This window comes from Delphinapterus leucas, unplaced genomic scaffold, assembly GCF_059928025.1.
Source record: "Delphinapterus leucas isolate spDelLeu-1000000601 "Yukka" unplaced genomic scaffold, BTC_Dleu_Yukka2 spDelLeu_asBTCV2_sq25, whole genome shotgun sequence".
Classification (NCBI taxonomy): Eukaryota; Metazoa; Chordata; class Mammalia; order Artiodactyla; family Monodontidae; genus Delphinapterus; species Delphinapterus leucas.
The window spans coordinates 17,570,831-17,598,682 of record NW_028322234.1 but is presented as its reverse complement, the minus strand read 5'-3'; the positions used below and the strand labels follow the sequence as shown (position 1 = coordinate 17,598,682).

Here is a 27,852-nt window from a genome sequence, read left to right as displayed (position 1 = left end):
ACAAATCAGATTTCTCTCTTTGGTCATTGTGAGCTATGGAGGGAAAACTGAGGCCAGAAGACACATACAGGGCAGTGAGGGGCAGCCAGGAAGAAACCAAGGCCTTGAGGATGCAGAAGCTCCCTGGAGCAAACTGTTCACCCCAGGGGCCTCCCCATCCTCTGAGAACAGCCCCCAGCAACCAGGTCTGTACCATGTGACTTCCCAGCCATCTCTGATTGGCCCAGCATGAGCCAATCAGATCCTCCTCTAGGACTGCTCAGCAGATGGAGGCCAAGGTACATGACTTGTGTGAGATGTGACCCAGATGGTAGCCTTCTGCCATTGTGTGGTTTCTCTGGCATCCACCCCCCCCATTGTTGAGACACAGTGTAGGGTGACCAAGCACCCCAATATACCCGGGTCTCCTGGGACCCGGACCTTTCATTGCTAAAATCCCACCAAACCAGGAAGGCTTAGTCACCCGAGCATCGGGCATATAATGTCCTACCTGTCCCCAAGGAGCCCCCATGAGGAGCTCCTTCGCCCCACTACCGGGGGCCAAGGTCTGGGCAAGGTAGAGAGTTGGATAGCATCTGCCCAAATTCACATCCACCTGGAACCTCAGAATGTAACATCAGGCTGTTTGCTGATGTAATTAGTTAAGATGAGGTCATGCTGAATTAGGGTGGCCCTAAATCCAATGCCTTGCGTCCTTATGAGAAGAGGGACACATAGAGAAAACAGCCACATGAAAACGGAGGCAGAGACTGGAGGGATATGTCCACAAACCAAGGATACCTGGAGCCCCCAGAAGCTGGAAGAGGCAGGAAGGACCCTCAGAGGATAAATAGCTGATTTGAGCCACCCAGTTTGTGGTACTTTGTTACGGCCACCCCAGGAAATGCATACAGATGTGCACCCGGATTTAGCCACTGTTAGGAATTGTGGTCCCCAAAAGGTATGTTGAAGTCCTGAGCCCTGGGACCTGGGATGCAATCTTATTTGGAAATTGGGTCTTTGCAGTCGTGATCAAGTTAAGATGAGATCGCACTGGATTAGGGCGGCCCTGATGCAATGGCTGGTGTCCTTGTAAGAAGAGGGACATTTGGACACAGACACACAGGGAGAGGCCACATAACCACAGAGGCAGAGATTGGAGTGATGTGTCCACAAGCCAAGGAATGACAAGGATTTCTGGACCCACTAGAAGCCGGGAAAGACATGGAAAAGATTCTCCCTGGTGGCTTCAGAAGGAACCAGCCCAGCTGACACCCTGATTTCAGACTTCCAGCCTCTAGAAACAGGAGGGAATACATTTCTGCTCTTTTCTTTTTTCTTTTTTTTTTTTTTAGGCCGCGCCACATGACTTGCAGGATCTTAGTTCCCCAACCAGGGATCAAACCCAGGCCCCCAGCAGTGGAAGCGCAGAGTCCTAACCACTGGACTGCCAGGGAATCCCCAAATTTCTGCTCTTTAAAAAAAAAAAAATTATTTATGTGGTTGCACTGGGTCTTAGTTGTGGCAGCACATGGGCTCCTTACTTGCAGCACACAGGCTCAGTTGCTACACGGCATGTGGGATCTTCGCGGACCAGGGATCAAACCCATGTCCCCTGCATTGGCAGGCAGATTCTTTATCCACTGTGCCACCAGGGAAGCCCAAGATCTGCTCTTTTAAACCACGGTGTTTGTGTTAATTTGTTACAGCAGCCCCTAAAACAGCCACTGAACAGTCCTGTTCAGGATTTGGAGCCTGGAGCCAGCTCCCACCAGCTCACTCCAGGGCCGAGGCCGTCATCCTACCCTCTCACCATGCAGGATGCTTTAAAAGATGATGTTCTATTAGCATCTCTTGGTCCTCACAGCCACCTTCACTCCTGGTCTGGGGTCTGATTCAGTGTCTCCAGCCTCTCACAAATTCCTTGGGTATCTGCTAAGTTCCTATAAATCAATTTACTCTGAAAAATCAATTCCAATGAATTCCTGGGCCGTCTCGAGACAGCCGGAGTTGATGCCTGAGGTGAGATGCCCGGCTTACCCGATGGGTGAACAGAAGCCACGAGGCAGTGGGGAGACATTCTGGGTTGTGGGTGAAGGACCTGGTTGGTGACGGCTGGGGTCACAGGAGCAGAGATGAAGACTGGCTAGGCAACAGGACAACCCATCTCTGTGTGTGTCTGGGGACGGCTGTAACAAAGCACCCAGACTGGGTGGCTTCAACAACAGAGATTTATTCTCTCCTGGTTCTGGAGACTGGAAGTCCAAGGTTGAGGTGTCCCTCTGAAGGGGAGAGGGGAGGCCCTTCTCTGAGCTTCTGGTGGTTCCTTGGCTGTGGCAGCATCACTTCAACCACCTCCGGTGTTCTCTCCGCCTATGTGTCTTGTCTGTGTCCAAACTCCCCCTTGGATAAGGACACCAGCCATACTGCGTTTGGACCACCCCATTCCACTATAGTCTCATTTTAACTAATCCCACATGCAATGACCCTATTTCCAAATATGCTCCCAGTGAGGTCCTAGGGTTTAGGACTTAAACATACAAACATGGGCGGGGGCTGACAAGGAGAAACAATTCAACTCATAACAAGACACAAACACATTCCCCACAAACACACACACACACGCACGTCCGCACACACAGACGCAGGCACACAGACCAGCACTCTCCACCTGAGGGCAGAGTCAAGGCCCCCCGGCCCCCAGCCCAGGTGTGTGAGCTGGAGGATGAACGCCCCCAGCGCACCCCCTGTGGGCAGACAACCTGAGGCAGGGTCCTCGAGGGACTGAGCCCTCCTGACTGCCCACGGCTGTGACCTGCTCATTTATGCCTTCCGCCTCCCGGGTAAACCTTTCACCCTCAATCTGTGTCTCGGGTCCAAATCGTCCTGCTGCAAAGGAGCCCACAGGAGAATCCAGCTCCTCTTCTCTGAAGCCACAAGTCAGAGATTCGAAAAATGAAAGCAATGTTACCCATCCTTTTATTTTTATTTTTATTTTTGGAAAATGTGGTTTTTAAAAACGTTAAAATGCAGGCATAGAAAACAAACTTATGGTTACCAAAGGGGGAAGGGGGGGTAAATTAGGAATTTGGGATTAACATATACACACTACAGTATATAAAATAAACAACAAGGACCTACTGTATAGCACAGGGAACTATATTCAATAGCTTTTAATAACCTATAATGGAACACACCACTGTAAAGCAATTCTACTCCAATAAAGATGTTAAAAAAAAAACCTATAATGGAAAAGAATCTGAAAAAGAATAGATATATATGTATGTATACCTGACTCACTCTGCTGTATACCTGAAACTAACATAACATTGTAAATCAACTATACTTCCAAAAAAAAAGTTCAAATGTAATGAGTTTATTTTTTAAATGACATTAACAAATGTTTCAAAATTTTCTGTCTTCAATCCTAATATAGTAAATAACAGTACTGAGCTGGGAGAGGCAGGAAGGGTCCCCCCAAAGGTCTCAGAGGGAGCAGGGCCCTGTGACACCTCAGCCTTGCGCTCAGGCCTCCAGAATGTGGGCGTCAGTTCCTGCCCGCATTAAGCCACCCAGTCTGTGGTCGTCTGTTACATGGACCTTTCCACCTGCCCCCTGGCCCCTGGGTCTTTGTTCATGAAAGACAGCATCTAAACCCAGATTCCCCGCCCCCCAACTGATGAGTTTCTTTGAGAGCAGGTTCAGAGTAAACTCTACGAATCACATGTAATCCTGATCAATCATTCATTTTCTCCATAGCAAAGTTAAATCGCTTCCAGTTACCTTTTTTTTTGGCCACTCCGTGCAGCATTTGGGATCTAGTTCCCTGACGAGGGATCAAACCTGGGGCCCCTGCATCGGGAGCGTGGAGTCTCAACCACTGGACGCCCAGGCAAGTCCCCTTCTAAAAACTTTCTGGTTTTTTTTGTTTCATGTTCTTACTCCTGGAAGTGACTTCCATCAGCATCTATGCTTTGGGATGAAACTGAGGGTAACTGATCCCTCAATCAGATTAAAAAACAAACAAAAAAGCTTCATCAAGTTTTCTAGTTCAGTTGCTGCTCTTGACTTCCACTGAGAACAGATTTGCCAGGTCAAATCTTGCAGCTAAAGCAGGGATCTCACCCGGGTGGTCCTGCCCCCAGGGGACATGGGGCCATGTCTGGGGACGTCTGTGGTCATCACGACTGGGGGGCTACTGGCATCAAGGGGGTGGGGCCAGCAAGGCTGCTCCACACCCCGCAGCACCCCAGACGGTCCTCAGAAGATGCTCCAACCCCAGTGCTCACAATGCCCAGGGGACCCCGAGCTGGAGGACAGCTGGTGAGAAGCTGTCAGCTATCAACTACTCACAATTTGCAGGACCTGCCTGGTCCGCCGGCCTCCTGTCACCAGAGGTGACCTGTCGCTGCTCCTGACCAAGGTCAGCCCCTCCCCTCGGATCCCACTGAGGATGCTCTCAGCCCAGCCTCCGCTGCAGGAAGGCTCCCACGGGCATCTGCAGGTGCCGTGCCCCCACCCTCACCTGCACCCCTTCCCCCGTGAATGATGCTCTCGTCCATCCCAGGGACCCATCCCCAAAGCCAAGCCCCTCGGTGCAGCCTCGGTTCTCTTTCCCTGGATGGGCTGAGCGGTGGCCCAGAACCTGTGACCTTACTTGGAAACAGGGTCTTTTCAGATGTATTAAAGGTAAGGATCCAGCTGAGATCATGCCGGATGTGGGGTGGGCCCCAAATCCAAGGATGGTTTCCTCGTAAGAGACAGAAGAGAAGGCTGTGAGGACAGAGGCAGAGCCTGGAGCGCCCTGAGGGTCGGAGAAGCAGGAAGGACCCTCCCCTAGAGTCTGGAGGGAGTGCGGTCCGGCCACACCTGGATCCAGAACCGGGAGGGATAAATCCTTCGTTTAGGTCCCAGGTCAGTGGTCCCGTCACGGTCGCCCCAGCAGACGGTCCCCTTCTCGACCTGGCCTTGGTCCCCTCACCTCCACCCTGTCCTGTGTCCCCGTCACCTCTGAGCCGAGGACGCAGATGCCCTTCCCCAGACCCACGTCCCCCACACCGACAGGTGAGCCCTACACCGCCCGCGACCCAGCACCGCAGATAGCGCGGCTCACACACATGTATCCCCTCAGCTCGGCAGGGCAGAGCCCGAGATCCGGGGTCCCAGGCTGGCTCCTGCCCAGGGACCACCTGCCCTCCTCCGCCCCCACTCTCCCCTGGCTTCCGGGGTTCCCCACAACCCTAGGCTCAGAGCGGCCTCACCCCATCTCTGCCTTTGCCTTCACATGGCCCCTCCCCGTGTGTGTCCAAACAGCCCCCTCTTAAGGACACCAGTCCTGCTGCGTTAGGACCACCTGCTTCTGTGTGACCTCCCCTTAACTAACTATTCCCGCAAAGACCCCGTTCCCACACAGGTCCCACTCTGAGGTGCTGGGTCAGAACTTCACATGAACTTGGGGGGACGCGAGGAAACCCACGCCACTTGCTCTGGGTTCCGTCTGCCTCCTCTCTGCTGATTTCGTTTCCTCCCCCGGGTGTCCGTGAGGTAACAGACCCGCCGCCGCTCTCCTGTGTCCACGCGGGGTGTCCACTCCACCACCAGGGCCCCCCGTGAGCCGGGCTGGGGCCTCTGCAGACCCACACCGCTCCTATCTCAGCCACTTCAGCCCTCGCGTCTCCTTCACGGCAAGTGGCGCTGGTGTCTCACTTCCTGCAAATTTTCTTTTTCAGATGAAAGCGGTTGAGCATGAAGAAAATGTGACTGAAAGCAAGAACACGAAGGGACATGGCTTGCGGGTGAGGTTCCGCGGTGGGTGGGGCAGGGTAGCGGGCAGGGGCGGCGGGCAGCGTGGACGGCACTCGGCCCAGTGCACAGCCTGGTCCTGGTTTATCCCACCAGAGGCCGTGGGCGCTGGGATCCAGGGGAGGAAGGCCCCGGAGGTGATACCACATGGCGCCAAAGACAGCCCCCACGGAGGCTCCTCTGATGCAGAAAGGATGTCTTTATTTCCTGGATATTCTCACGTAACAAAAACCACAACGCACAGCGAGGAGCGGGGTGGGGGTGGGTGCTGTGGGCGATCCCGGGCTGGCTGACGCCTGCTCATCACCCGTCACTGGTGGCGCCCCGCTCACGCGAGACTCGGCCCCACGGGGAGAGCGGTGCACGCCTCCGTCACGGGAGGTGGCCTTGGGGACGCCATCTCAGGGGCCCATTAGGGTCCCAGACCCAGGCGCTTTCTCGCAGCCACCTTCGGGCACCGCGGGGTGGTCAGCACGAGTAGCCAAGCAAGCAGGCAGAGGCATGGGGGGCGGCCCAGCTGGTGCAACAGGAAGGGCCCCGAGGGCTGGGCGGCTAGGAGCCGAGGGGCAGCGTCCGGGGTGCCCGGGAGCCTGGACGGGGGCCCATCCACTCACACAGGTGCAGGCTGCTTGTCTGGGAAGGAGCTGGAAGGACCGGAGGGCAGAGCGAAGGGGCGGGTTCAGATTCCTAATAAGGCACAGACTTGTCACTCTCCTCTGTCCCCTCAGGGACTCCAACTCCTGGTCCCGCGGCCCCGGGAGGGCTGCGTGGACGGCAGCCCACGAGCCTCGGGCCCAGCACTCGGCCTGGCGCATGCGCTCTGCGGAGATGCGTCTGGTTTCCCGTCTGCTTCCATCGGGGACAGACCGGCGGCTCCCCTTCCCCGCAGAGCGAGTTGGTCCCAGGTGTCAGATCTGACGAGGTCCTGCCTGAGGGTCCCAGCTCTAAGACCCCTCCGGGGGAGATGAGAGCGTCTCAAAATGAGCGTGGCCACGGGCAGGGGGACTGGAGGTAAGCTGCCAATGGACAGATGGACAGCCAGCCAGACGGGGTGAAGCTCAGATCATGGCACTGAGGCGGCAAGTCCACAAGAGGGCAAACACATGGAGGATCCGGCTACCGTCAAGCCCCTCCGTCTCCCACCAGGGACCGGAACCTGGTGCTGGGAAGGCCTCCCTCTTTCCCTCTTACTGGAAGCTGGGCCGAGGGCGACCACCCGGATGGAGGCCGGGAAGGGTGGACACAAGGCCGGGGCCCTTCTCCGCGTCAGCAGCTCTGGAAAGGGGGCAGCCGGCCCACCTCTGACCTGCAAGGCCCGGGTCAGCCCCCCGAGACCCCGAGGGGAGAGGGTGTGGCTGCAGCACAGTGGACGTCACGGTGACTAAACGCATTCAGGACCACAGGGGGTGGCCTTCTGCTGGACAGCGGCGGTCGGACAGCTTCTGGGCAGAGCTCGCAGGGAGCCCTGCTCTCAGGAGTGAGGTGAATGCGGGGGCGGGTCCCCGAGAGCCCCCGGGTCTGCCGTCCTGGCTGGTGGTGGGGCCTCACCAAACCCAGGGCAGTGGGAGTGGATGGCAAGGGGCAGGTGGGCCGGTGGAGGGCGGGCAGCGGGGCCGCCGGACTCCCCCTAAGGCCACTGGCTGCCGCTGGCCGGGTAGCTGGGCACGGTGGGGTACTCAGGCAGGCTGTTCCCCGAGAAGTTGTTGTACTGCGCCTCCCGGGACGGTGGATTCCGCCAGGCGCCTGTGCTCCACTCTGTCTGCGCCTTCTGGAAGCTCCCGCCAGCCCCGCGGTAGATGCTGTGTACCTGCGGGGGGTGGAAGAAAGGACGGTGGAGAGACCCACTTGGGTTCGAGGCGGGGCTTTTCTTAAACAGATGACAAACTGCAGGAACTTTAGAAAAAGTGCAGAAGCTGAGACGGGGTGGGGGTGGGGGGCTCTGAAGGCCACGCCTGCGCTGTGACCACTGCCTGCCCGTCCGAGGGTCTCCGCCGCCCCAGCAGAAAGGGGCTCATCCAGGACAGGTCTGCAGCCTGGCGACCACCCGGTGACTCAACCCCCGGGGCACATCAGGCCCTGGGCCCCCGTGTTGCCAAGCACATCTCTGCAATGACTTCCTCAGCAGAGACCTCTGGGGACGGACCCTCCCCACCATGCAGGAAGGCTGGGCCCCTCGGACACGGGGCTGGGCTATTTCTGGAAGTCCCAGCAAATCCACTAACTGAGAAGATGGCATTTGTTTTAACTTGAGGCTATTGAGCAGTGAAGCTGACGCTTTTGTCCTTTATCTTTCTCCTGTGCAATGGCCTCCCGGCGAACCCCCAAACCGGGGCAGTGCTGGGGACCCCGATGGGGCAGCTCTGCTCTGGAGGACTCGCTCAGCTCGGAACCCCTCCCGTCTGCTGCTGAGATGTTCCTGGTGGAACCGCAGCTGTCCCTGCACGGCCTTCGTCCCAGCATCTCCCCAAGCTTCCCGGGGTCTGCTTTCTGCTGGTTCCTCCTGCCCCCTTCAGGTCATCCATAGAGCCAGGGGACTTCAGGGGCAAACACGGAGGAGCAGGCACCCCTCTGTCCTTCCAGATGACCCAGGGCTCCGGAACAGTGCAGGCCTCAAAACCTGACAAAACAGTTGAGATCCCACGGCACAGAGGCTGGAAGGGACTCAAAACCCAGCTTTCAGGGACTTCCCCAGTGGTCCAGTGCTCAGGACTCTGCATTTTCACTGCCGAGGGTGCAGGTTCGATCCCCGGTCAGGGAGCTAAGATCCCACAAGCCCCACAGCGTGGGAAAAAAAAAAAGAAAAAAAAAAGTTGTGGGTAGGGCTGGCTTCCCTGAGCAGCGGAACTGGGCGCACAGGAGGGGCACGGCCGAGAGGATCACCACCGGGAAGGCCAGGTGGACACACCATCAGCCTCATCACCCGTCAGTTTCCACGTGGCCCCAGGACAACCCTCGTGCAGCCGATGCCCCCAGACTATAGGGCTCACGTTCCCACTGGAAGCCTCCAAACGCCTGGAGTGGGGCTGTCCAAGGAGAGCCCGTGATGGTGGAGCTGGTCGGCACCAGACCCTCACAGCCTGAGCGCTCGGGAGGAGGTGGGTGCGATGGACGCAAGGAATTTTTAGTTTTAGTTAACTTTACTCAATTTGGATTTAACCGTAAACAGCGATTAGTGGCCGGCGGTGGCTGAACTGGCAGTGTGGACCACCCTCTGGGACACGCGTGCTAGGGGCTCTGGCAGGCAGTGGTCACCATCGGCCACAGGGCACTGTCTCCCCAAGTCCCTCCTCCCTGGAAGGCCATGTGGGCAGGACGGCAGGGCCCTGGCCTGAGCAGTCGAGGGTCCGGACCACGGAGGGTGTGCCCTGCTGACAGCGCTCACTTCACTTCCCAATGCTCAGTCTCCTGCCCCCAAAACAGGGTAAGACGAGCCCCCGGGGCTGGGAGGTCAGGACACAGGATGCGAGAGAGGAAGTGGGATGTCTCGGGACCCAGAGGAGTTACCTTCATGATCGTGATGGCCATCATGGCGGCCGACATGGAGAACATGATGGCCGGAAGCAGCATGACCACGGCGGCCCCGACACTGGTCTGGAAGAACCCAATCGCGGCCAGCCAACCACTGCAAGGGGCGAGAGAGCGTGGGGGAGCCAGCATGACTGTCAGACAAGGGCCCACCATCCCTCATATGTAAAGAGCTCCAATAAATCAACAAGAAAAAGGTAAATGACCAGCAGAGAAAATGGGCAATTCACAAGGAGCAACAATCTTAGGAAGCGATGCTCGAACCCACCAACAAAGATGTGCAAGTTAGAAAAAGTCTCGTTCTCACACCATCGTCCCGGCAAACATCGTGAGGGAATGGAGAAACAAACATTACTTTGTCAGTGTGGGGTGCACTCTTCCTGGAGGGCAATGGGGTGTGACCTACAACAAGACTTAAGTGCTCATTCCTTTTTCTTTTTTTTTTTTTTTTTTTGCGGTACGCGGGCCTCTCACTGTTGTGGCCTCTCCCGTTGTGGAGCACAGGCTCCGGATGCACAGGCTCAGCGGCCATGGCTCACGGGCCCAGCCACCCGGCAGCATGTGGGATCTTCCCGGACCGGGGCACGAACCTGTGTCCCCTGCATCGGCAGGCGGACTCTCCACCACTGCGCCACCAGGGAAGCCCCAGCGCTCATTCCTTTTCCCCCAGCTATTTCACTTGTAAAAATGTATGCCACGGCCATTGTTTGTAAGAAGGAAAAGCTGAGGGTAACCTGTAAACGCCCACTGGCTGGGAATGACTGGAACATCAGTTTGCTAAGGAGACAGCAAAACAAGAGAAAAGCTGGTGGTCACTGGGTGCGTCCCTAGTCCACATGCGGAAGAACACCCATCTGGTCTCTGGGAGGGAGAGGCAGGAAATAGGGTGTTTTTGACAATGTTTCTTCTTAGTGAGTAATGACACCGCACTGTTCAAGATTCAGGAAATTAAAAAAAAAAAAACACAATAGACAGTCTCTCTCCTGCCGACCCCCTCCCCAGCCCAGAGGGAACTGGTGTAGCTCATCTACTATGTATCCATCCTGAGAGGGTTTATAAGATGTATGCAACCCGCTGCAGGCACACATGAACAGGCCTCGCCCCTCTGTGAAACCAGGAGAGACGTCCTTGTGTACAAACAAGGACAGCAGAACACGCTGCTTTGCACTTTGAGGGGTATGAGCACAGCCGGGCGGCTGGGGGACTCAGGTAGGTAGACAGGCAGATGGGGCTGGGCCAGTGGGGGGCTGGATGCTGTCCTGTGGGCTCCCGGGAGGGGAGAAAGGGCTGGCTCTGCTGGGGGAGGGGCCACTCTGGGGACCAATGATCTCGCATCGGATCTGGGGCCATGGATCCTGGCCACTGGGGAGGGTGGGGCTGTAGGATGCGGACCTGCTCCATGGCCCAGACTTCCAGAGGGACCAGCAGCCGGAGCTTCCAGAGAGCATTATCACCAACAGCCCAGGGTGACCCACTCAGGACAGTGGGTGATAAACCGGCCTCGACCAGCTACGGACAGATGTGCAGAGCCTGCTGCACCCACCAGGTGGGTCAGCCAAGGCAAGCGGCAGTGGGGGGAGGGCAGGGAGGATGACAGGCCTGGAGACAAGGCGGCAGGGACAGGTGCTCCCCCAAGGCCACTCGGCCAGGAGCTTGAGGGGACAGAGCCAGGGATATGGGGACAGAAGGTGCAAAAGGACAGCACAGGGATGCAGCCTGCAAAGGCTATGGGAGGGCCTGGCAGCTCCTCAGACAGCTAAACAGTTACTGTGTTGCCCAGCAATTCCACAACCAGGTGGAAGAGGAATGAGAATACACATTCACACTGATACCTGTAGAAACCGCACAGCAGAACGACTAGCAATAACAGACAGGCACACACAACCCAAACGTCCACCATGTGTCCGTGAATGGACACACATACCGTGTCCCTCCACATACGGGAGCATCACTCAGCCACGAAAAGGGGTGAAGCCCCGACACTCGCTACCACGTGGACGGACCCTGAGAACACGACGCTCAGTGAGAGAAGCCAGACACAGAAGGGCACACAGAGTGTGATTCCACTGATGGGAAACGTTCAGAACAGGCAAGTCCACAGACACAGAGAGGGGATGCGTGGTTGTCAGGGGCTGGGGAGGGGTTGTGGGTGACTGATGCTGGGGACGGGCTTCTTTTTGGGGTGACGGAATGTTCTGGAATTGGATAGAGGTGATGAACCTCTATCTTTGTAAATACACTGAAAACCACTGAATCATGCGCTTAAGAGGCTGCCTTTCTGGCTGTGAAAGCACCTAGATAAAGCCCCTACCATGGAGACTACAGACCGTCGAGCTCCCGGATCAGAAAGGCGTTCACACCTCACCTGGAGTCTGATGTGAACCAACCGCAAAGGCCAAACGTTAACAACCCAGAGGGATCCCCGAGGGGAAAGACCTGTCACGGAAACACTGCGGAAACCTGTGACACCTGCAGGTGGGTAAGAGCACTGCACCTGCCATGTGTGGTCGAGGCGAGGACGTCAGATGTGGGCGGGGAGTTGGCTGAGTGGTGGGCGGCGGGCTCTGCCCCGGGTCCGTGAATCTCTAAGGAGCCCCACGTGAGGTCACGAGAGGGCAGGAAGGACACGTCTGAGCACCTGAGGTGCTGGGGTCACTGTTGGTTTCCTGGCGCAAAGCAGCATCGTGGCCTTTTACGTATAAGACGTCTCAGAGGTTTTAAAAGTCCGCCTCCTGCACGGACTCACAGAGAAGCGTCTGGGGTGAGCAGGGAGGGACAGACCTGCGGGCCCGGGACTGGCTGGGAGCCGGTGCCCCCGGAAGGCATCCCCGAGGCTCCACACGCTGACCCCCGAGTGGTCCACTCGCTCCCTGGAGGTGACCTGCGGGACTGCGGCCACCTGGGCAGGAGGGTGAGACCCCGGAAACAGGGAGACCCCAGCCAGCCAGGAGGAGACCCCCGGAATGGGCAGACCCCGGGCGGGGAGGCTCAGCAGCGGGGCAGACCCCAGGCGGGGGAAGCCCAGGCTGGCCCGTCAGGGTGAATGCAGACAGGCAGAGCTGCAGCTCCTCGGCCCCAGCCCCAGCACTGAGCCCTGAGGCGGCCCCCAGGCCAGGCGCCATCTACTCCCCCACATCTGCGGAGCCCGGGGGTCCCCGTACGGGACCAGAGCCAGGACAGCTGCCCACACCGGCAGGAAGGGGAGGGCCTTGGGTACCAGGTACGGAGCCTAACCCTGACCCTAACCCTTGCCCCCATCCATGCCTGTCCCCCTGTCTGCAGACTAGGAAGTCAGGAGACCCCTTCAAGGGGAGCAAATGAGCCAGCCCTTGGGAGGTGCCCAAGCCTCCCTGCACACCCAGGAGCACTGTCACCGTCACTGTCACCGTTGTTATTACTACCCCCATCCCCCTCCCCCCGACTTCCCAGACAAGGGCAACACCTCGGGGCAGCCCCTGCGCAAGGTGAGGTCACCAGCTGGGGAGGCCCCCACGGGAGGTGGGAAGGTCGGCTCCGATGTTCCCTTTCTGCAGGCTGGGCCCCAAGGAAGGTGTGCGCCCTGCCCGTCCGCGCAGAAACCACGGCGATGGGGGGCCAGGCAGAAGGCGGCTGGGTGCCAGCGTGAGGCCACGTCTGGAACCAGACCTCGGGGGCTCCCCGTCCCAACACCGCCTATGCAAACGTGGAGTCCACCCAGGCACCTACTCTCCCGCTGGATCTGGGGTCTCGGCCGTGCCTGGGGGTCGCCCAGTGAATCCCTGCACTTGGGGTGGTCCTGAGGACCCCACACCCGCATCTGGGAAGGCATCGGCCAAGAGGAGGCCCAGCATTCAGGGTCTGCTCACCATGCAGGGAGGGAGCAATGTCAGGAACCCGGAGAGACGCACCCTGGAGATGACCCTGGGTGACAGGCTCCATCCTGGGGAGGGGTGAAGGCCCGGCAGCAAACGGACACCAAGAGGCCGTGCAACCTCAGCGGGGCCTCAAGAAAAAGAGCGCGCACAGCTCACCACTGCCAAGGGCACGTGGCTGCCATCCCCGCGGACACGGCAGAGTGACGGGGACGGACACCTAGAAGGCAATGGCAACAGGCGCCCCCCACCCAGGAGCCAGAAGATCCACCAGAGGGCGTGACCCAGAAGACTCCCCGCCGCTCACACGGGCAAGGTCCCGACACGCCGAGAAATTCTACCAAGAGACGTGGGGACACGCCAGGCGGCACATGAGGCAGGAAGAGCAACCGCCCAGCGCTACCTCTGGGCACTGCCTGCCGCAGACGGACCCGCTGCCCCGACACTGCCACGTCCTTCTCCAGGGCCCCGCGGATGTGGCACCTTAGGTGGCAAAAGGGACTTTCCAGGTGGGATTAAGTTAAAGCCCCTGAGACAGGGATGACCCTGGATTCCCCGGGGGGCCTAGCATCATCCCAGGGTCCCTATAAGAGGGAGGCGGGAGGGTCAGAGGCAGAGAGAGACGGGAGATGCTGCGCTGCTGGCTGTGAGGATGCAGGAGGGGCCGGGAGCCAGGGAGGCGGCGCCTCTAGAAGCTGGAAAAGGCGGGAACAGATGCTGCCCTGGAGCGTCCGGAAGGACCAGCCCTGCCCACTCACAGGTTAAAGTGAGTTCTGACCTCCAGAATGTAACATAAGTTTCTTTCATTTCAAGTCACTAAATCTGGAGTAATTTGTTACAGTAGCCACAGAAACCTCGTATGATACCCCAAAAGCAAACAAATGGAAAACGGCTCACCCCCTAGATGGTAGGCCTAGGCACAGGTGGCCGCTCAGGGCAGGCCCTCGAGCTGCTCTCCCACCCCCCAGACACACCATGGACCACGCTTCCCAGATCCTCCTGGGGCCGGGTGACCATGCATGAGGCGGCAGAAGGCGGGCGGATCCGCCGCACCCGGCCCCCGGAGCCGGCAGCTCCCTGGAGGGTTGATGAGAGCAAGGAGCAAACGTCAGCCCTGTCCCGGCTGTCGGAGTTTTGGGGTCCTCGTCACAGAGCTCAGCCTGCACTAACGGTACGAGCAAGTGACTCGTGGTCCCAGAGCTGACCCCGCTTGTTGCGGGCTCTCGGGGGCCCTGCTCACCATGCGCCCCATCCCGAGAAGCCAATAGCCTGGATGACGGTCAGGACGAACTGGGCTCCGAAGATGAAGAAAAACGCCATGAAATTGAAGGAGCTGTCAGATCTGGAGGAAAGGAAAACAGCCATTACTGAGGCCGAGAAGGAAGAGGCAGAGGCTGCAGGAGTGGGACAGCCCCTCCCCTGCAGTTCCCATCAGGAGGGGCCCAGCACTGCCCTTCCCAGAGGATGTCACCCAGACACACTCCTCCTGGGAAGTTTAAGAGCCTCCTGCGTCCTAAGGACATGCCCGCACCCACGTGGCCCAAGGGAGGTTCATCGTGGATTGGAGGTGCTCTGCATGCTGGACCCATGCCTGCTGCCCCGGACAAGGGAGGCTGCACGGGGCTCACCCAGGCCGCTTCCGGCTCATGAAAGGAGGGCAGGCGCCGGGGGACCCAAAGCAGAGGAAGGGCGGGGGAAGCAGGGATGCTCGCGTAGCTCAGGGCTGCTCCCAGGCAGTCCCCAAAGCCCTCGGGGGTCCCCGTTCCTGCGCACGGTCACACCAGCCAGCCTGGGGCCTCAAGCAACAGGCCCCTTTTGCTTCAGCCCATGTGAGCAGGTTTCTGATTCTTGCCCCCAAGAGGGCACCAGGGGCCCTGTATGACTCCCACTGAGTCTTGGATTCAGGGACCTTCCAGGGGCAAACATGGCACACACCTGAGTAGCAGGGGGCTGGCTGGGGTTGAACTCACAGAGCAAGATTCACAGCACCCAAAAGGTGGCAACAACTCAAACGCCCATCAACGGATGATGGATAAACAGCTGTGGGGGGACTTCCCTGGTGGCGCAGTGGTTAAGAATCCGCCTGCCAATGCAGGGGACGCGGGTTTGAGCCCTGATCCAGGAAGATCCCACATGCCGCAGAGCGACTAAGCCCACGCGCCACAACTACTGAGCCTGTGCTCTGGAGCCTGTGAGCCACAACTACTGAGCCCTTGTGCGGCAACTACTGAAGCCCGTGCGCCTAGAGCCCGTGCTCGGCAACAAGAGAAGCCACCGCAATGAGAAGCCCGCGCACCGCAACGAAGAGTAGCCCCTGCTCTCTGCAACTAAGGAAAGCCTGAGCACAGCAACGAAGACCCAACACAGCCAAAAAAAAACCCCACGGTATTATTAAACAAAATAAAACAAAACAAAACCTGCTGTCCCTCCACACACGGGGGCACCACTCAGCCACGAAAAGGGGTGAAGCCCCGACACTCACTGCAACGTGGATGGACCCTGAGAACACGATGCTCAGTGAGAGAAGCCAGACACAGAAGGACATGCAGTGTGTGATTCCACAGACAGGAAACGTCTAGAACAGGCAGATCCACAGACACAGAGAGCAGGTTCATGGTTGTCAGGGGCTGGGGAGTGGGATGGGGGGATGCTAATGGGCACGAGGTTTCTCTTTGGGGTTTTAGACAGTGGTGTTGGTTGTGCAACCTTGTGAAGATACTAGAAACACTGAACGGTTAAGCAGGTGAGCTGGATAATATGTAAAAATATTATCTCAATAAAATTATTAGAAGTGAACAAAACAGGCAGCAGCTGGTTTTGGCCCGTGGGCCGTTGTCTGCAGACCCGATATAAAGTGCCATCCAAACTGGACAAGAGGAGGGGGTGGAGCTCACGCCTGGGCCCGGCGGCAGATGCAGACCAGGATGCAGCCCACGCGGGGCTGGGCACGGAGGGGAGTGCACGCGGTGAGGTAGCCTGTTCCCCTCAGTTTGGGGCTGTCAGCACCAGACACTCCCCGAGGGCCCCTGGAGGGTGCAGGCCGCCCGCCCCACTCACCGGAAGGCCTTGTATGCGGGCCGGAACCAGCACACGTAGCCGCAGGGGGAGAAGAGCAGCAGCCAGACCAGGGCCAGACCGAAGTTGGCTCCCGAGCCGCCGGCGATCCACCAGGCCAGGCAGGCAATGAGGTTGACGCCCAGGGTGGCGCAGTAGACTGTGGGGAGGGGGCGAAGGGGGAGAGAGGGGCTGAGCCGGGACACCCCCCACCCCTGGACGGCGGCTCCCATGAGTGCAGGGACCTCGAGGCCAGAGAAGGGTCCAGAGGGCCCAGCCCCGCCACCTGCTCCATCCACACCGGACAGGAGCTCAGCAGAAAGGAGCTTTATCACCAAACCCTCAGGCTCTCACCGCCCGGATGCAGGGCGGCCTCCTAGCCTGCCCCTGTCCCAGGCTTGGGTCCCTGGGTGGTGCAGGTGGCCCCCCATTCCTGCCCTGTCCACTCACACAGCCACAGGCGGTAGATCCTCTTCACCAGGACCTGGTGCTCGATAGGGATCTCGTCAGAGAAGTTCTGGTAGAAGCAGGGCTTCAGGGGGATGAACTTGGGCAGCGGGGGGAAGTTGTTCTCCTTTTCTGCAGGGACACAGGGGCCAGAACAAAACCCACACTGCAATCAGCTTGTAGCGGCCCCAAAGATGCGCCCATCTGGTCCCAGGACCTGTGGACATGTCACCTCACGGGGCAGAGGGGACTTTGCAGGTGGGACTAAGTTAAGGCCCCTGGGATGGGGAGGACCCTGGATCCCCCGAGGGGCCCAGCGTCATCACAGGGTCCTTATAAGAGGGAGGCGGGAGGAGCAGATGCAGAGAGAGATGGGAGATGCTGCACTGTTGGCTGTGAGGATGCAGAAGGGGCTGCGAGCCAGGGATGCGGCACCTCTAGAAGCTGGAAAGGCGGGAACCACTGCTCCCCTGGAGCTTCCGGAAGGACCAGCCCTGCCCACACCTGGATTCAGCCCCGTGAGACCCCAGTCGAACTCCTGACCTCAGAACTGTCAGAGAACAAATTTTATTTTAAATCACTGAGTTTGTGGTGATTTCTCAGAGGTCACAGGAACACACACAGACTCCATGGCAGGGCCCACGTGCCATTCACACCTTTGACTCCAGGGAAGGTTCTGGCACTCGGGACATATGAACTTCCCGGGGCGGCTGTAACAAAATGACCACAGACTGGGGGGCTTAACACAAGAGAGATTTACCCATCTCCATTCTGGACACCAGATGACTGAGATCCAGGTGTGACAGGGCCACGCTCCCTCCACACGCTCCAGGGGAGGGTCCTTCCTGCCCTTTCCAGCTTCTGGGGGCTCCAGGTGTCCTGCGCTTGTGGACCCGTCCCTCCAGTGTCCGCCCCCATCTTCCCTGGCTTCTGTGTGTCTGTGCCCACATTTCCTCCTTCTTAGGACGTCTGCCATGAGACATCAGGGCCACCCTATTCCATTGGGACCTCAAATTAAGTTACATCTGCAATAGGGTCCTGTTCCAGGGTCCCGGGGTCCAGACTTCATGGTTTTCAACACGAAACTTTTCTGGTCTCGCGTGTCCCCCGGCACAGGGGCCGTGCTCATCTCTGTATGGCTCCATTTTAGCGCACGCGCTGCCATGGCAGGCACTGCACGGGCCTCAATGGGGACGTGATCCTGCCCGCAGCACAGCATCCAGCGCCCGAGCGCTTCCCAGAGGGATGGAGAAGCCGGAACCCTCGCTGTGCGACGCGGCCAGGACTCACCTGACATTTCCGCTGTGAAGACAGGGCAGGGGCAGAAGCCTGCAGCCACCTGGAGGGGAGACAGTCACAGTCAGGGGGTCCCCATGTCTGCTGGGTGACCCCAACGCCAGCTGCAGACCCAGAGGGCTACCACGGGCACCGTCCTAACCACCAAACTGTCCACAGGGGTACCTGGGCTCTTGGCCCAAAGGCTGGCCCAGCCCTGAACATGCGATCCCAGTCACCACCTCACCTCAGAGCCCCCCAGGCAGCCTGGCACTTATGCGAGGGGAGGCATCAGGCCAGAGGATCCCGGCAACCCACCCCCACTGCCCTCCTGCCTCATCTCCCCCACCCCCCGAACTTCCCCTTTATCCACGGATGGCTCTGAGCACCTCCTATGGCCACAAAGAATCTCTGAATCACCGATAAATGGGTCCATGCTCATTGCTGTGTGACCTCAGGCAAACCACACAACCTCTCTGGTCTGCGGTTTTGCCCTTGTGAGTCTTGCAAGGCCAAGGACCCCATTGCAATCCAAGTAAAACGCCAGGGGACAGACCCGGCACCCAGCGGCCCTGCCCAGAAGGAGCCCAGGAGCCCGTGTCACAGAGCAGCCCCTCACAGGAGACACCACCGAGGCGTGTAACTGAGCTGAATTCACCTGTTCCACGAGGGCCCTGTGGGCAGATGGTGCCATCTTCAGGAAACGGGCCAGGCAATGTGGCCACGCCTAGCACCCACCTGGCCCTCACGGTACAGCTGGCCCTGCACTGCCCCCTGTGCCTGGCACCAGAGTGGGTGGGGGAGCCCTGCCTGGAGGTGGTCCAGGTGGGAAGGATCCAGTGACCGAGAGTTCCCTGGGTCCACCCCCCGGCCCCCTGCTCAGTGAGGGCCCCACCGGGACCCTCAGCCCGGCCTGGCCCTGCCCTCCTGCCTGTAGGCCCCACTGTCTGCCCACTGCTCCGGCTCTGGCCGAGCCCCCCTGCCCTGTCCCCACGGGCTGGGAGCATCCCCGGGCTGGGGGCTGGAGCGGGGGCTCAGGGCAGGGATGTCTCAGGGCCCTGTGGCACTGTGTGGTCAGTCAACGTGTATCTGCTGGATGGACAAACAGGCTGCTCTGAGCCCCTCGCACACGGGTCCTAGTGCTAACCCGCCTTGGAAGAGCCCAAGGGCCCCTCTGGGGACCCCGTGGGCACCTGCGAAGGACGGGAAATTGATGTGGTCAGCTGAGTCCAGGCTGGCCGGGCTCCTCCCCAGAGTCCAGCCACAGCCTTCCAGACTCCGGGGGCCCCGCTCTGCCCACACGTGGCTCAGAAGCTCACCGCCCGCGCCCCCTCCAGTACAAGCCCAGGTGTCGGCGGAAGCAGCCACCCCGATCCAGGGACCCTCGCTCCTCTGTCAACAGACAACGACCTGGTTTTTTTTTCTCTTGGCCGCACCGCTTGATACGTGGGATCTTATCGAACCTGTGCCCCCTGCACTGGAAGCACAGAGCCCTAACTACTGGACCGCCAGGGAAGTCCCAGACACCGACCTGGTTTTCAGTTGTTTATTTTCACACGTCAGAGCTGTTTCCTGACACCTGAGAAAAGGAGACACAATCCCGGTGGCCCCAGAGGCCCAGGTCTGAAGCTGCCCGGCTACTTGGCCTGGCTGAAGCCCCTCTACGCCCAAGCCCGGAGAAGAGCTCACCCAGACAGGCATGCACCCCACGCGCCGGCAGCAACAGCGCGAGTGTCCCCAAGCCGAGACGGGCCGGCAGCCCCTGGCAACATGAGGGAGGCTGAGGAAGGTCCGGTCCGGGCCGGGCCTATGCGTCAGGGTCCAGCCGGCGGCACTGGGCCTCCAGCACGCCACAGAAGGCCTGGAAGCGGTGGTTGAGGTCCGGCTGGGCATGGAGGCGGAAGCGGGTGCCCAGCGCGCCGTCGGGCGAGGGCGCCCCGTAGAAGACGCGCCGCACGCGGGAGTGGACCAGGGCCATGGCGCACATGGCGCAGGGCTCGCGGGTGACGTACAGGTCGTAGCCGGTGCACACGTAGGGCAGGCCATCGGCGTCCTCATCCAGCTTGTGCACGGAGCCCGCGCGGACGCCTGGGGGGGCGGCGGCTGGGGCGAAGGAGCAGGCGGGGTGGGGTGCAAGGTCATAGGCGCCGCGGCCCTGGCCCCGGGCCACCAGGTCGATGCACACCATGGTGGCGTGCAGCAGGGGTCCGGCCGCGCTGCTGCAGTCGTGGCCTATGGCCAGCACACGGCCCGAGGCCGGCTCCACCACCACTGCCCCCACGGCCCTCAGGCCCCGCGAGGCCGCCTGCTGCGCGGCCCACACGGCCCGCTCCATGTGGCCCTGCATCGCCACCCGCTCCTGCACCGAGAAGAGCTGCCCGGCCAGGGCTCGGGTCACCTGCCGGTCCTCGTGGAAGGTGGTGGGCCAGTGGGCGCGCGCCTCCTCAAACTGGCCCCTGGTCAGGGGCGGCCGCGCGGGCACAGGCACCAGGAAGGGCTGGCCCAGGCCACGGGGGTCCACGGCCGGCGGCGGGAGGAGCTCGGCCAGCGATCGCATGCCCGCGGCCGGACCCGCCAGGCACAGCAGCATCTCCAGCGCGTGTGGGCAGCCGGGGCGGGGGCTGGGTCGCACCCTCTTGAGGTGAGGCTGTGCGGGCAGCGGGTGGACGGCTGACACCTCCTTGAGGAGGCGTGAGGTCTGGCGCTTGTCCAGGACCGGCGCAGCATAGGCCAGCACCAGCTCCACAGCGCCGGACTGCTGCTCAGACAGGATCGGGAGGGCCTGCCACGCCGGCTCTCGCTCGGGGCTCCCGGCCTTCGCGTCTCTGTGTGGCTCCACGTCGCCCGGGGTGGGGTCCATCCTCGGCAGGGCTCCGACTGCGGGGACAGACACCGGAGCAGGGCATCATCCTGAGCTGCGGGAAGCCTGCTGGGCCGGACGAGGGGTCGGTCCCAGGAGCGTGCCGAATCTGGAGGCTCGTCCAACCGAGCGAGACGCATCTCACTCACGGCCTACTAACGCTTGCTTTGCACAGAGTTTAAACCGCCCTCGTTACGGTGTCTTTTTCCCCCTTTTGCTTTGAGATGTCTCACGTTGGGAGAATGCACACCGGACCTCAGAGACTTAATACAAAAGAAAGAACATAAACTGTCTCAGTTTTTTCTGTGTTCCACGGATACCGAGGACCGTCTGCACTACACCGTTTTACATAAGGGCCTTGAGCATCCTCGGATTTTGTTATCCTTGGGGGTCCTGGAACCAGTTCCCCATGGATACCGGGGAGCGACCGTGTTGACTACGTGCTGAAGTGGGAATACCCTGCCTGTCTCAGGTTAAAGAAACGTATTACTAACGTTAAGTTCACCTGTTTCTTCATACTTTTCAAAAACATGGCTTCTAAACGCTTCATCTCACATACATGCCCTGCATTATATTCCTACTGGTCAGGGCTGCCTTGGATGACGTTAGAGATGCACTACAGATGACCTTTGCTGGACCCCAGAGGATCTCGGTGCCATGCCCGCTGCGCCCTGCACCCTGGCGGCGTCTCGGAGTGGGCCAGCCCCTTCCGCCTCTCCCCCCGGACGAGGCTTTTGCTCCTGTGATGCGCCCCAGCTCACAGGCCCCCCAGAGGACACGGTAGGTCCTCGCCCACCACCGCCTGTCCGAAGCTCACGATACGAGCTCGGCAAACGCACAGGACCAGGGGTGCAGGTGGCAGCTCTGAGAAGCAGCCAGCATGGACGGGCCCCTCGGGCGCCCATGACGCCCGTGCCAGGCGGGGCCCTCAGGAGGGTCCGGGGCACTGGCTCTGAATCTGCTCCCGGCACACACCGTGCCCAGGATACCAGGGCCTGCACAGCCTGCCCCAGGCCACAAAAGCTCCCATTGTCTCCCGGGCAAGATAAAATTGTCTCCTGGGCAAGACAGACACAGTCCCGTTTGTATCTCCAAGAATGCAAGCTCTGTCTGATCAAAATAAAACAAATGACAAATACAGGGGGCTGCCATTGGGACACTGCTGGCCGGGCTGCCGGCTCCCAGGGAGGATGCCTAAATACAGCAGGTCACCATCCGCTCCTAGGTGTGTGTTCAGGAGAACTGGAACACACATCCACGCAGGCACCCGCACACGCATGTCTGCAGCGGCAGGATTCCAGCAGCAAAAGGTGGACACAACCCAGATGTCCACAGAAAGATGGACAGATAAACACAACGTGGTCCCTCCACACACAGGGTTATCACTCAGCCATGAAAAGGGGTGAAACCCCGACACTCGCTACAACGTGGCTGGACCCTGAGAACACGATGCTCAGTGAGAGAAGCCAGACACAGAAGGACACACAGGGTGTGATTCCATTGACGGGAAACGTCCAGAACGGGCAGATCCACAGACACAGAGAGTGGCTTCGTGGCTGTCAGGGGCTGGTGGAGGGGATGGGGAATGACTGCTGATGGGGACAGAGTTCCTGTTGGGGGGATGGAATGTTCTGGAATTAGACAGACGTGATGATCACACAACATAGCGAATACACTCAAACATACACTTTAAGTGGGTGAACCACACAGTGTGTGAATCATATCTCAGGAAAGCTGCTGCTCCTTGCGGGTGGTGGGGGACATGTGGTAGTCGCCAGGGCAGCCGGCCCCAAACGAGGCCCAGCACCTCGTGACCACTGCTGGCGCTGGAACCACCGCACGTCCTCACACTGCCGTGAACAGGCTCCCCGACTCCTTCCCGTGACCCAGGACAGAGACTGTGGGGCTGTTCCCTTTCTAGAGGCCAAGGAACTTGCCTGGGGCCAAGTGGCTGGGAGGACAGAGCCAGGACCTGACGCTGAGGCCAGGTGGCCAGCAGCTCCCCGACTCTGCCTTCTGAGCCCCGGACCATGGGGGTCCTGAGCCCCTTCTACAGATGAGAAACAGGGTCCGCAGAGGGTGACCCACCTAGCGACTTGCTTCATCGTCCGCGGGGACCTAAACGCGCGCGCTCGGAGGCTGACCTGGTCCTCTTTTCGTCCTTGAAGCCCCGCATCCACCCCCAGCTCTGGGCGCCCCACTGCGCGCCACCCTCCCCGCTGTGCTCTTTGCTGCTCCCGCCAAGCTCAGGCCCTTCCCTGGGTGCATCCACCTCCCTCTGCCTACAGCGAGGGCACCTCATAAAGGTGCCTGTGCTCCAATGAGGGGGGGCAGCCCCTTTCACAACTGTTTACATTTACGGTTGTAGCCTCTGCGGCAGGCACCGGTTGCCAGGCTCAGGGAGGGATCAACTGCGTGGGGCAGGCCCTGGAGGGTCTGCAGAACCAGGGAGTCAGGACACCTAACAGCCAGTCCCCTCACTGGGTGCCCTGGAACTCCTGGGCTGTGGGTCTGGTGTCCGAGGAGGCAACGGGGCTTATTCAGCAAGCTGAGTCAGGCTCTGAAGGTGACACCCAACCAGAGGAAGGGGCCTTATCTCACCCCTGGGTGTGTCCCAGCCCTGCCCGAAGCCCTCACCCAGCCCACGTTTTCCTGGCTGAGACCTGGTGTTACCTGTCCTAACCCCACCCCCAGCTTCCCCCTCTGTGAAATGGGATCCATGGCCACCGCCATGCATGGCTGCCTGGGGCAGAAAGTGACAAAATCCACAGGAGGCTCTGGGGCCCAGTGCCCTGCAACGGGCAGACTCCAGGAGGGCTCCTCAGAGGCGATGACCCAGAGCTGGGCCTGGAGGGAGGGTGGGGAGCCCTGGGCAGAAGGAACAGCCAGGGCTGGAGTCTCCAACACTCACACAGTCCGGGTGGGCGCTGGTTTCAAATACGGTTTCCAGGACTCGGCCCCATAGAAGGGGGAGGGCCCCAAAATCTGCATTTCTGACAAGCTCCCCAACAAAGTGTGGTCCGCAGATAACATGCAGGACGCTTCGCTAAATTCGAATTCCAGATGATCAGATAAATTTTTAGCATAATTGTTGTGTCCCATACAATCACTGGGATATACGTATTCTAAAATATATATGTGTGTGTGTTGTTTACACTAAATTCCAATTTAAGGGTGCAACCTGCGTGTTTATTTGCAGAACCTGGCCACCCTGTAAGTGGGCCTTCGTGCATGAAAATTCGAGAACCTCGTGCATGTGGGGTGTGGGAGAGACCCGAGGTCACAATTTTAAAAGGTCTTGAAAACTCACACTTTCCTTAAGTATCAGGAAAGATTATCAATGTTCAGGACGTACAGAAAGATTGGGGCATTTCCCCCAAAGCGGGCGGGAAGCTGGTAAGTGGACAGTCCAGTGGACAGCCCGGAGGTAGAGGGTTGGCCGCGATGACCCCTGGGCAAGGCACGCCGGAAACAGCTGGGGCACAGGGTCTCCACCACGGACGGCAGGGGCACGCGCAGAAGGGCGATGGGCGCGGAGAGCGGGGTCCCGAGGCCCGGCAGCCCCGCGCGCACGCGCACGCGCACACTCGCCGCTCCCCGCGCCCGCCCGAGGGGCGCACGAGCCCGGCCCAGTTTGCTCCCTAGCTCCCCGCGCGGCCGGCGTCCACCGCAGCCGCGACCCCCGCCCCAGCTCCCGCTCGCCCTCCGCGGGAGCCTGGGACGCAAGAGCCCGAGACCCCGGGGCCGTGCGCTTACCTGACGAGACGGGCGGAAGCGCTGCGCTTCACCAAGTCTTAGCAGCCGGCCCGCCTGCCCCGCCTCTTCACCGCCTGGCGCCGCGGGGCACGACGGGAGCGTAGTTCCAGGGGCGGAGTCAGCGTGAGGCGGAGGCGGAGCCTGAACTACAATCCCCACAAGAGCGCGCGCGCGCGCTCCGCCACGCTCCGCCCCTTTCTTGAGCGCTGCTCCCGTGACCGGCAGGAGAGAGGGGCGAGCTCTGAGTTGAGGGTTCGAGACCCATCAGGGCGGCGGGAAAAGTCCGACCCTGAGGGCCCTTTGGGAAATCAGCAGAGTGAAGAGACTGAGGCGGAGAGGCACACGCCACCCGTTGCAGTCACTCCCCGAGTCCAGTTTGCTGCTGCCACGTGGCACCGGAGAGCCTGTTCCCAGAGACCAGGATGCGGTCTGGTTCCAGTTCTGCTCTGGGGCCCCAGCCGACTCCGGCCTCACTTTCCCATCTCTACAGTAAGCGAAAGGGACCTCTTGACTCTCCCAGGCGAAACATGCTAATTTTTTAAACATGCTAATGAGCAAATCCGGTTATTCATTCTGGTTAAAGAGGTTAAACCCAGAGGGTCTCAACCAGGGGCAATTTGTCCCCCCACTCCCAGGGGACACTGGGCGATCTCTGGGGACATTTGTGGTTGTTACGCCTGGGGTTCCTCCTGGCATCAAAACCTGGGATGCTGCCAAACACCCCACAATGCATAGGACGCCCCCAAAGCAGCCTCCCAAATTGTCCACAGTGCGGGGGGGGGGGGTTGGAAGACCGTGGTTTAACCCCACTGCTAAGCAAGGAGAAAGATTTAGGTCTAGAAGGACCCTGAAGGGGGAAAATTTTCAATCTTTCCATTTTCTCCCTGCTCCACTCCTGCGAGAACCAAGGTATCCCCTGCCAAGATCCGTTCAACGTCTACCCTTGGAAGGCAGTGGCTGGAGGGTAGAACCCACCTCCTAGAGTCCCCCCCGCAGCGCAGCTCCTCAACCTTGCAGGACCCTGAGAGTCCAACCCCCTGTGTTTCTCCTCTTAATTTGCAAAGCATCTCTTGGTGTCCCAATCTATTCCTATGTGAAACAGCACTCCGGGAAACCATCCTGCTGGAAGCTAATCACTCTTTTCTTTTCTAAATACTCTGATTAATGTATGCTTTAGTTTAACTTTTTTTTTTTTTTAGAGATGTCTTTCCATCCCTGCATGTCCCACTCAAGCTAGCCAAGCTAGCCAAGAGTCCCTGTTTTGCTGATTTTTTTTTTCTTTGGCCCTGCCACACACCTTGTGGGATCTTGTTCCCCAACCAGGGATTGAACCTGGGCCCTTGGCAGTAGTGAAAGCACAGAGTCCTAACCACTGAACTGCCAGGGAATTCCCTGCTGATTTTTTTTAACGCTCTTTAACTGGTATGTTATTAAAAGCAATGCCTAGATTATTTGCATCTAAAAAATGAATCTCTTCAATGTATCTTTCTGCTTATTTTTAATTTCTCAAAATGCAAAAACACATACAGGTACGGATGTAAAATGGTGCAGCTGCTGTGCAAAACATTGTGGTGGTTCTTCAAAAACTTAAACAAAAAATTACCCAAAAATCCAGCAATTCCACTGCTGGGTATATACAGAAGAGAGTGGAAAGCAGGGACTTGAATGGATACTTGTACACCCACGCTCATAGCAGCATTATTCACGATAGACAAAGGGTGGAAACAACTCAAATATCTGTCATCAGATGAATGGATGAACACAATGTAGTCCATCCATACAGTGGAATATTACTCAGCCACGAAAAGGAAGGAGATTCTGACACCTGCTATGACATGGATGAACCTTGAGGACGTGACGCTCAGTGAGAGAAGCCAGACACAGAAGGACAAATACTGTCTGATTCTGCTCACAGGGCGTCCCTGGAGGAGTCACAGCCACAGAGACAGGAAGTAGATGGTGGGGTCAGGGGCTGGGGGAGGGGATGGGGAGTGCCTGCTAATGGGCATGGAGTTTCCTTTGGGGTGATAAATATGTTCCACAGTTAGACAGGACTGATGGTTATACAATATCGTGGATGTACTCTCTATCCCACCAAATTGTACTGTCGAAACAGTTAATTTTGTGTTGTGTGAAATTCTCCTGAAAACAAGAAAGACATAAAAGAGAGAAAAGAAATGATCCCTGTCTCTCTGCCTCTTGTTTGCATGCTGCCTTCATTTCCTTACCGGACAGGGACAGACAGGATTTCGGCAATCCTCTGGCTGCAACCTGACAGCTGCTGACTGGCCTCCAACCCACCTGTCTACCAGTGGGTTCCCCTTGTCCAGGGACCCTGCTGTCAGGCTGTCCATGCAGACAAATGTCCGCCTACAACATACATCCTCTATGTCAACACAAAGAACTCCACTTTGGGGAGAAAAACCAACAAAGGCCCACTGAATCTTTCTTTTTTCTTTCTTTTCTTTTGGTTGCACTGCACAGCAGCAGAATTTTGGGGTCGAACCCGGGCCTGGCAGTGAAAGTGCTGAGTCCTAACCACTGGACCACCAGGGAATTCCACACACACCCCCGACGCCTGCCACTGAATCTTTCTAATGGAAGTCACGCACCAAGTCTGTGCATCCACAGGGCAGCGCTAAGGCGGGGAGGGAGAGGCAGTGTGGCGGGTGGGCAGAACAGGGCGCACACACATAACAGCTTGGTCCAGGGGTGTCTCTTTCACTCGGGTACTGCCTGGTCATCGTCATGGATACAGCAGAGGGGGTGAGAGAGGGGGTGAGACTGGAGTCAGGGCATTGACTCCCAGGTGCACACCCCAGAGAATTAAAAACAGGGACTCAAATACTTGTACATGAGTGCTCCTAGCAGCTCTACTCGCAATAGCCCAGACCTGGAAGCAACCCAAGTGTCCATCAATGGACGCGAGTGGATAACCAGAACAGGGGCCTTCCATACACTAGCGTATTATTCGACATTGGTCCTGGATCAGGAAGATGGGGGAGCTGCCTGTGCTTATGTTTCCAGGACTGGGATGGGGTGGCAATGGAAATGGGTTGGCATCTCCTTACTGGAAACCCCATCAAAGCCGGGCAATTATAAGTGGTGTCTGTGTTCTATTCTCTTAGGATCCAGCATACCCTTCTGGACATGGCACTCCAATGTTTGTGGGGGACTGTCCTTCTCACATGCTCATGTGGCTCTACAGATCCATTATCAACTTAGCCCCGTCAATCAGAGAATTTCCATCCACAGAGATTCCATCCACAGTGATTGGTTCGGGGAATGAACATGTAACTCAAG

At 58.7% G+C, this 27,852-nt stretch overlaps 2 protein-coding genes across 3 annotated transcripts; both read right to left on the bottom strand.

Annotated features, from left to right (window-relative positions):
• Window positions 1–5,962: 5,962 nt before the first annotated feature.
• SCAMP4 (secretory carrier membrane protein 4) lies at window positions 5,963–24,631 on the bottom strand. Of its 2 annotated transcripts, XM_022557282.3 has the most exons (7): window positions 24,550–24,631; window positions 17,949–17,997; window positions 16,662–16,790; window positions 16,215–16,371; window positions 14,398–14,499; window positions 9,286–9,403; window positions 5,963–7,588 (listed from the first exon to the last, which is right to left on the bottom strand). In XM_022557282.3, the coding sequence occupies exons 2-7, from the start codon at window positions 17,953–17,955 to the stop codon at window positions 7,409–7,411; spliced, it is 693 nt and encodes a 230-aa protein (XP_022412990.1). In that variant the 5' UTR covers window positions 17,956–17,997; window positions 24,550–24,631; the 3' UTR covers window positions 5,963–7,408. The 2 variants fall into 2 exon arrangements, with proteins under 2 accessions (XP_022412990.1, XP_022412991.1); XM_022557283.3 differs by lacking the exon at window positions 14,398–14,499.
• On the bottom strand, window positions 19,741–24,633 carry ADAT3 (adenosine deaminase tRNA specific 3). Its single transcript, XM_022557281.3, has 2 exons — window positions 24,550–24,633; window positions 19,741–21,056 (listed from the first exon to the last, which is right to left on the bottom strand). Exon 2 carries the CDS (start codon window positions 20,791–20,793, stop codon window positions 19,741–19,743), a length of 1,053 nt encoding a protein of 350 aa, XP_022412989.1. The 5' UTR covers window positions 20,794–21,056; window positions 24,550–24,633.
• Between the last annotated feature and the right edge of the window lie 3,219 nt (window positions 24,634–27,852).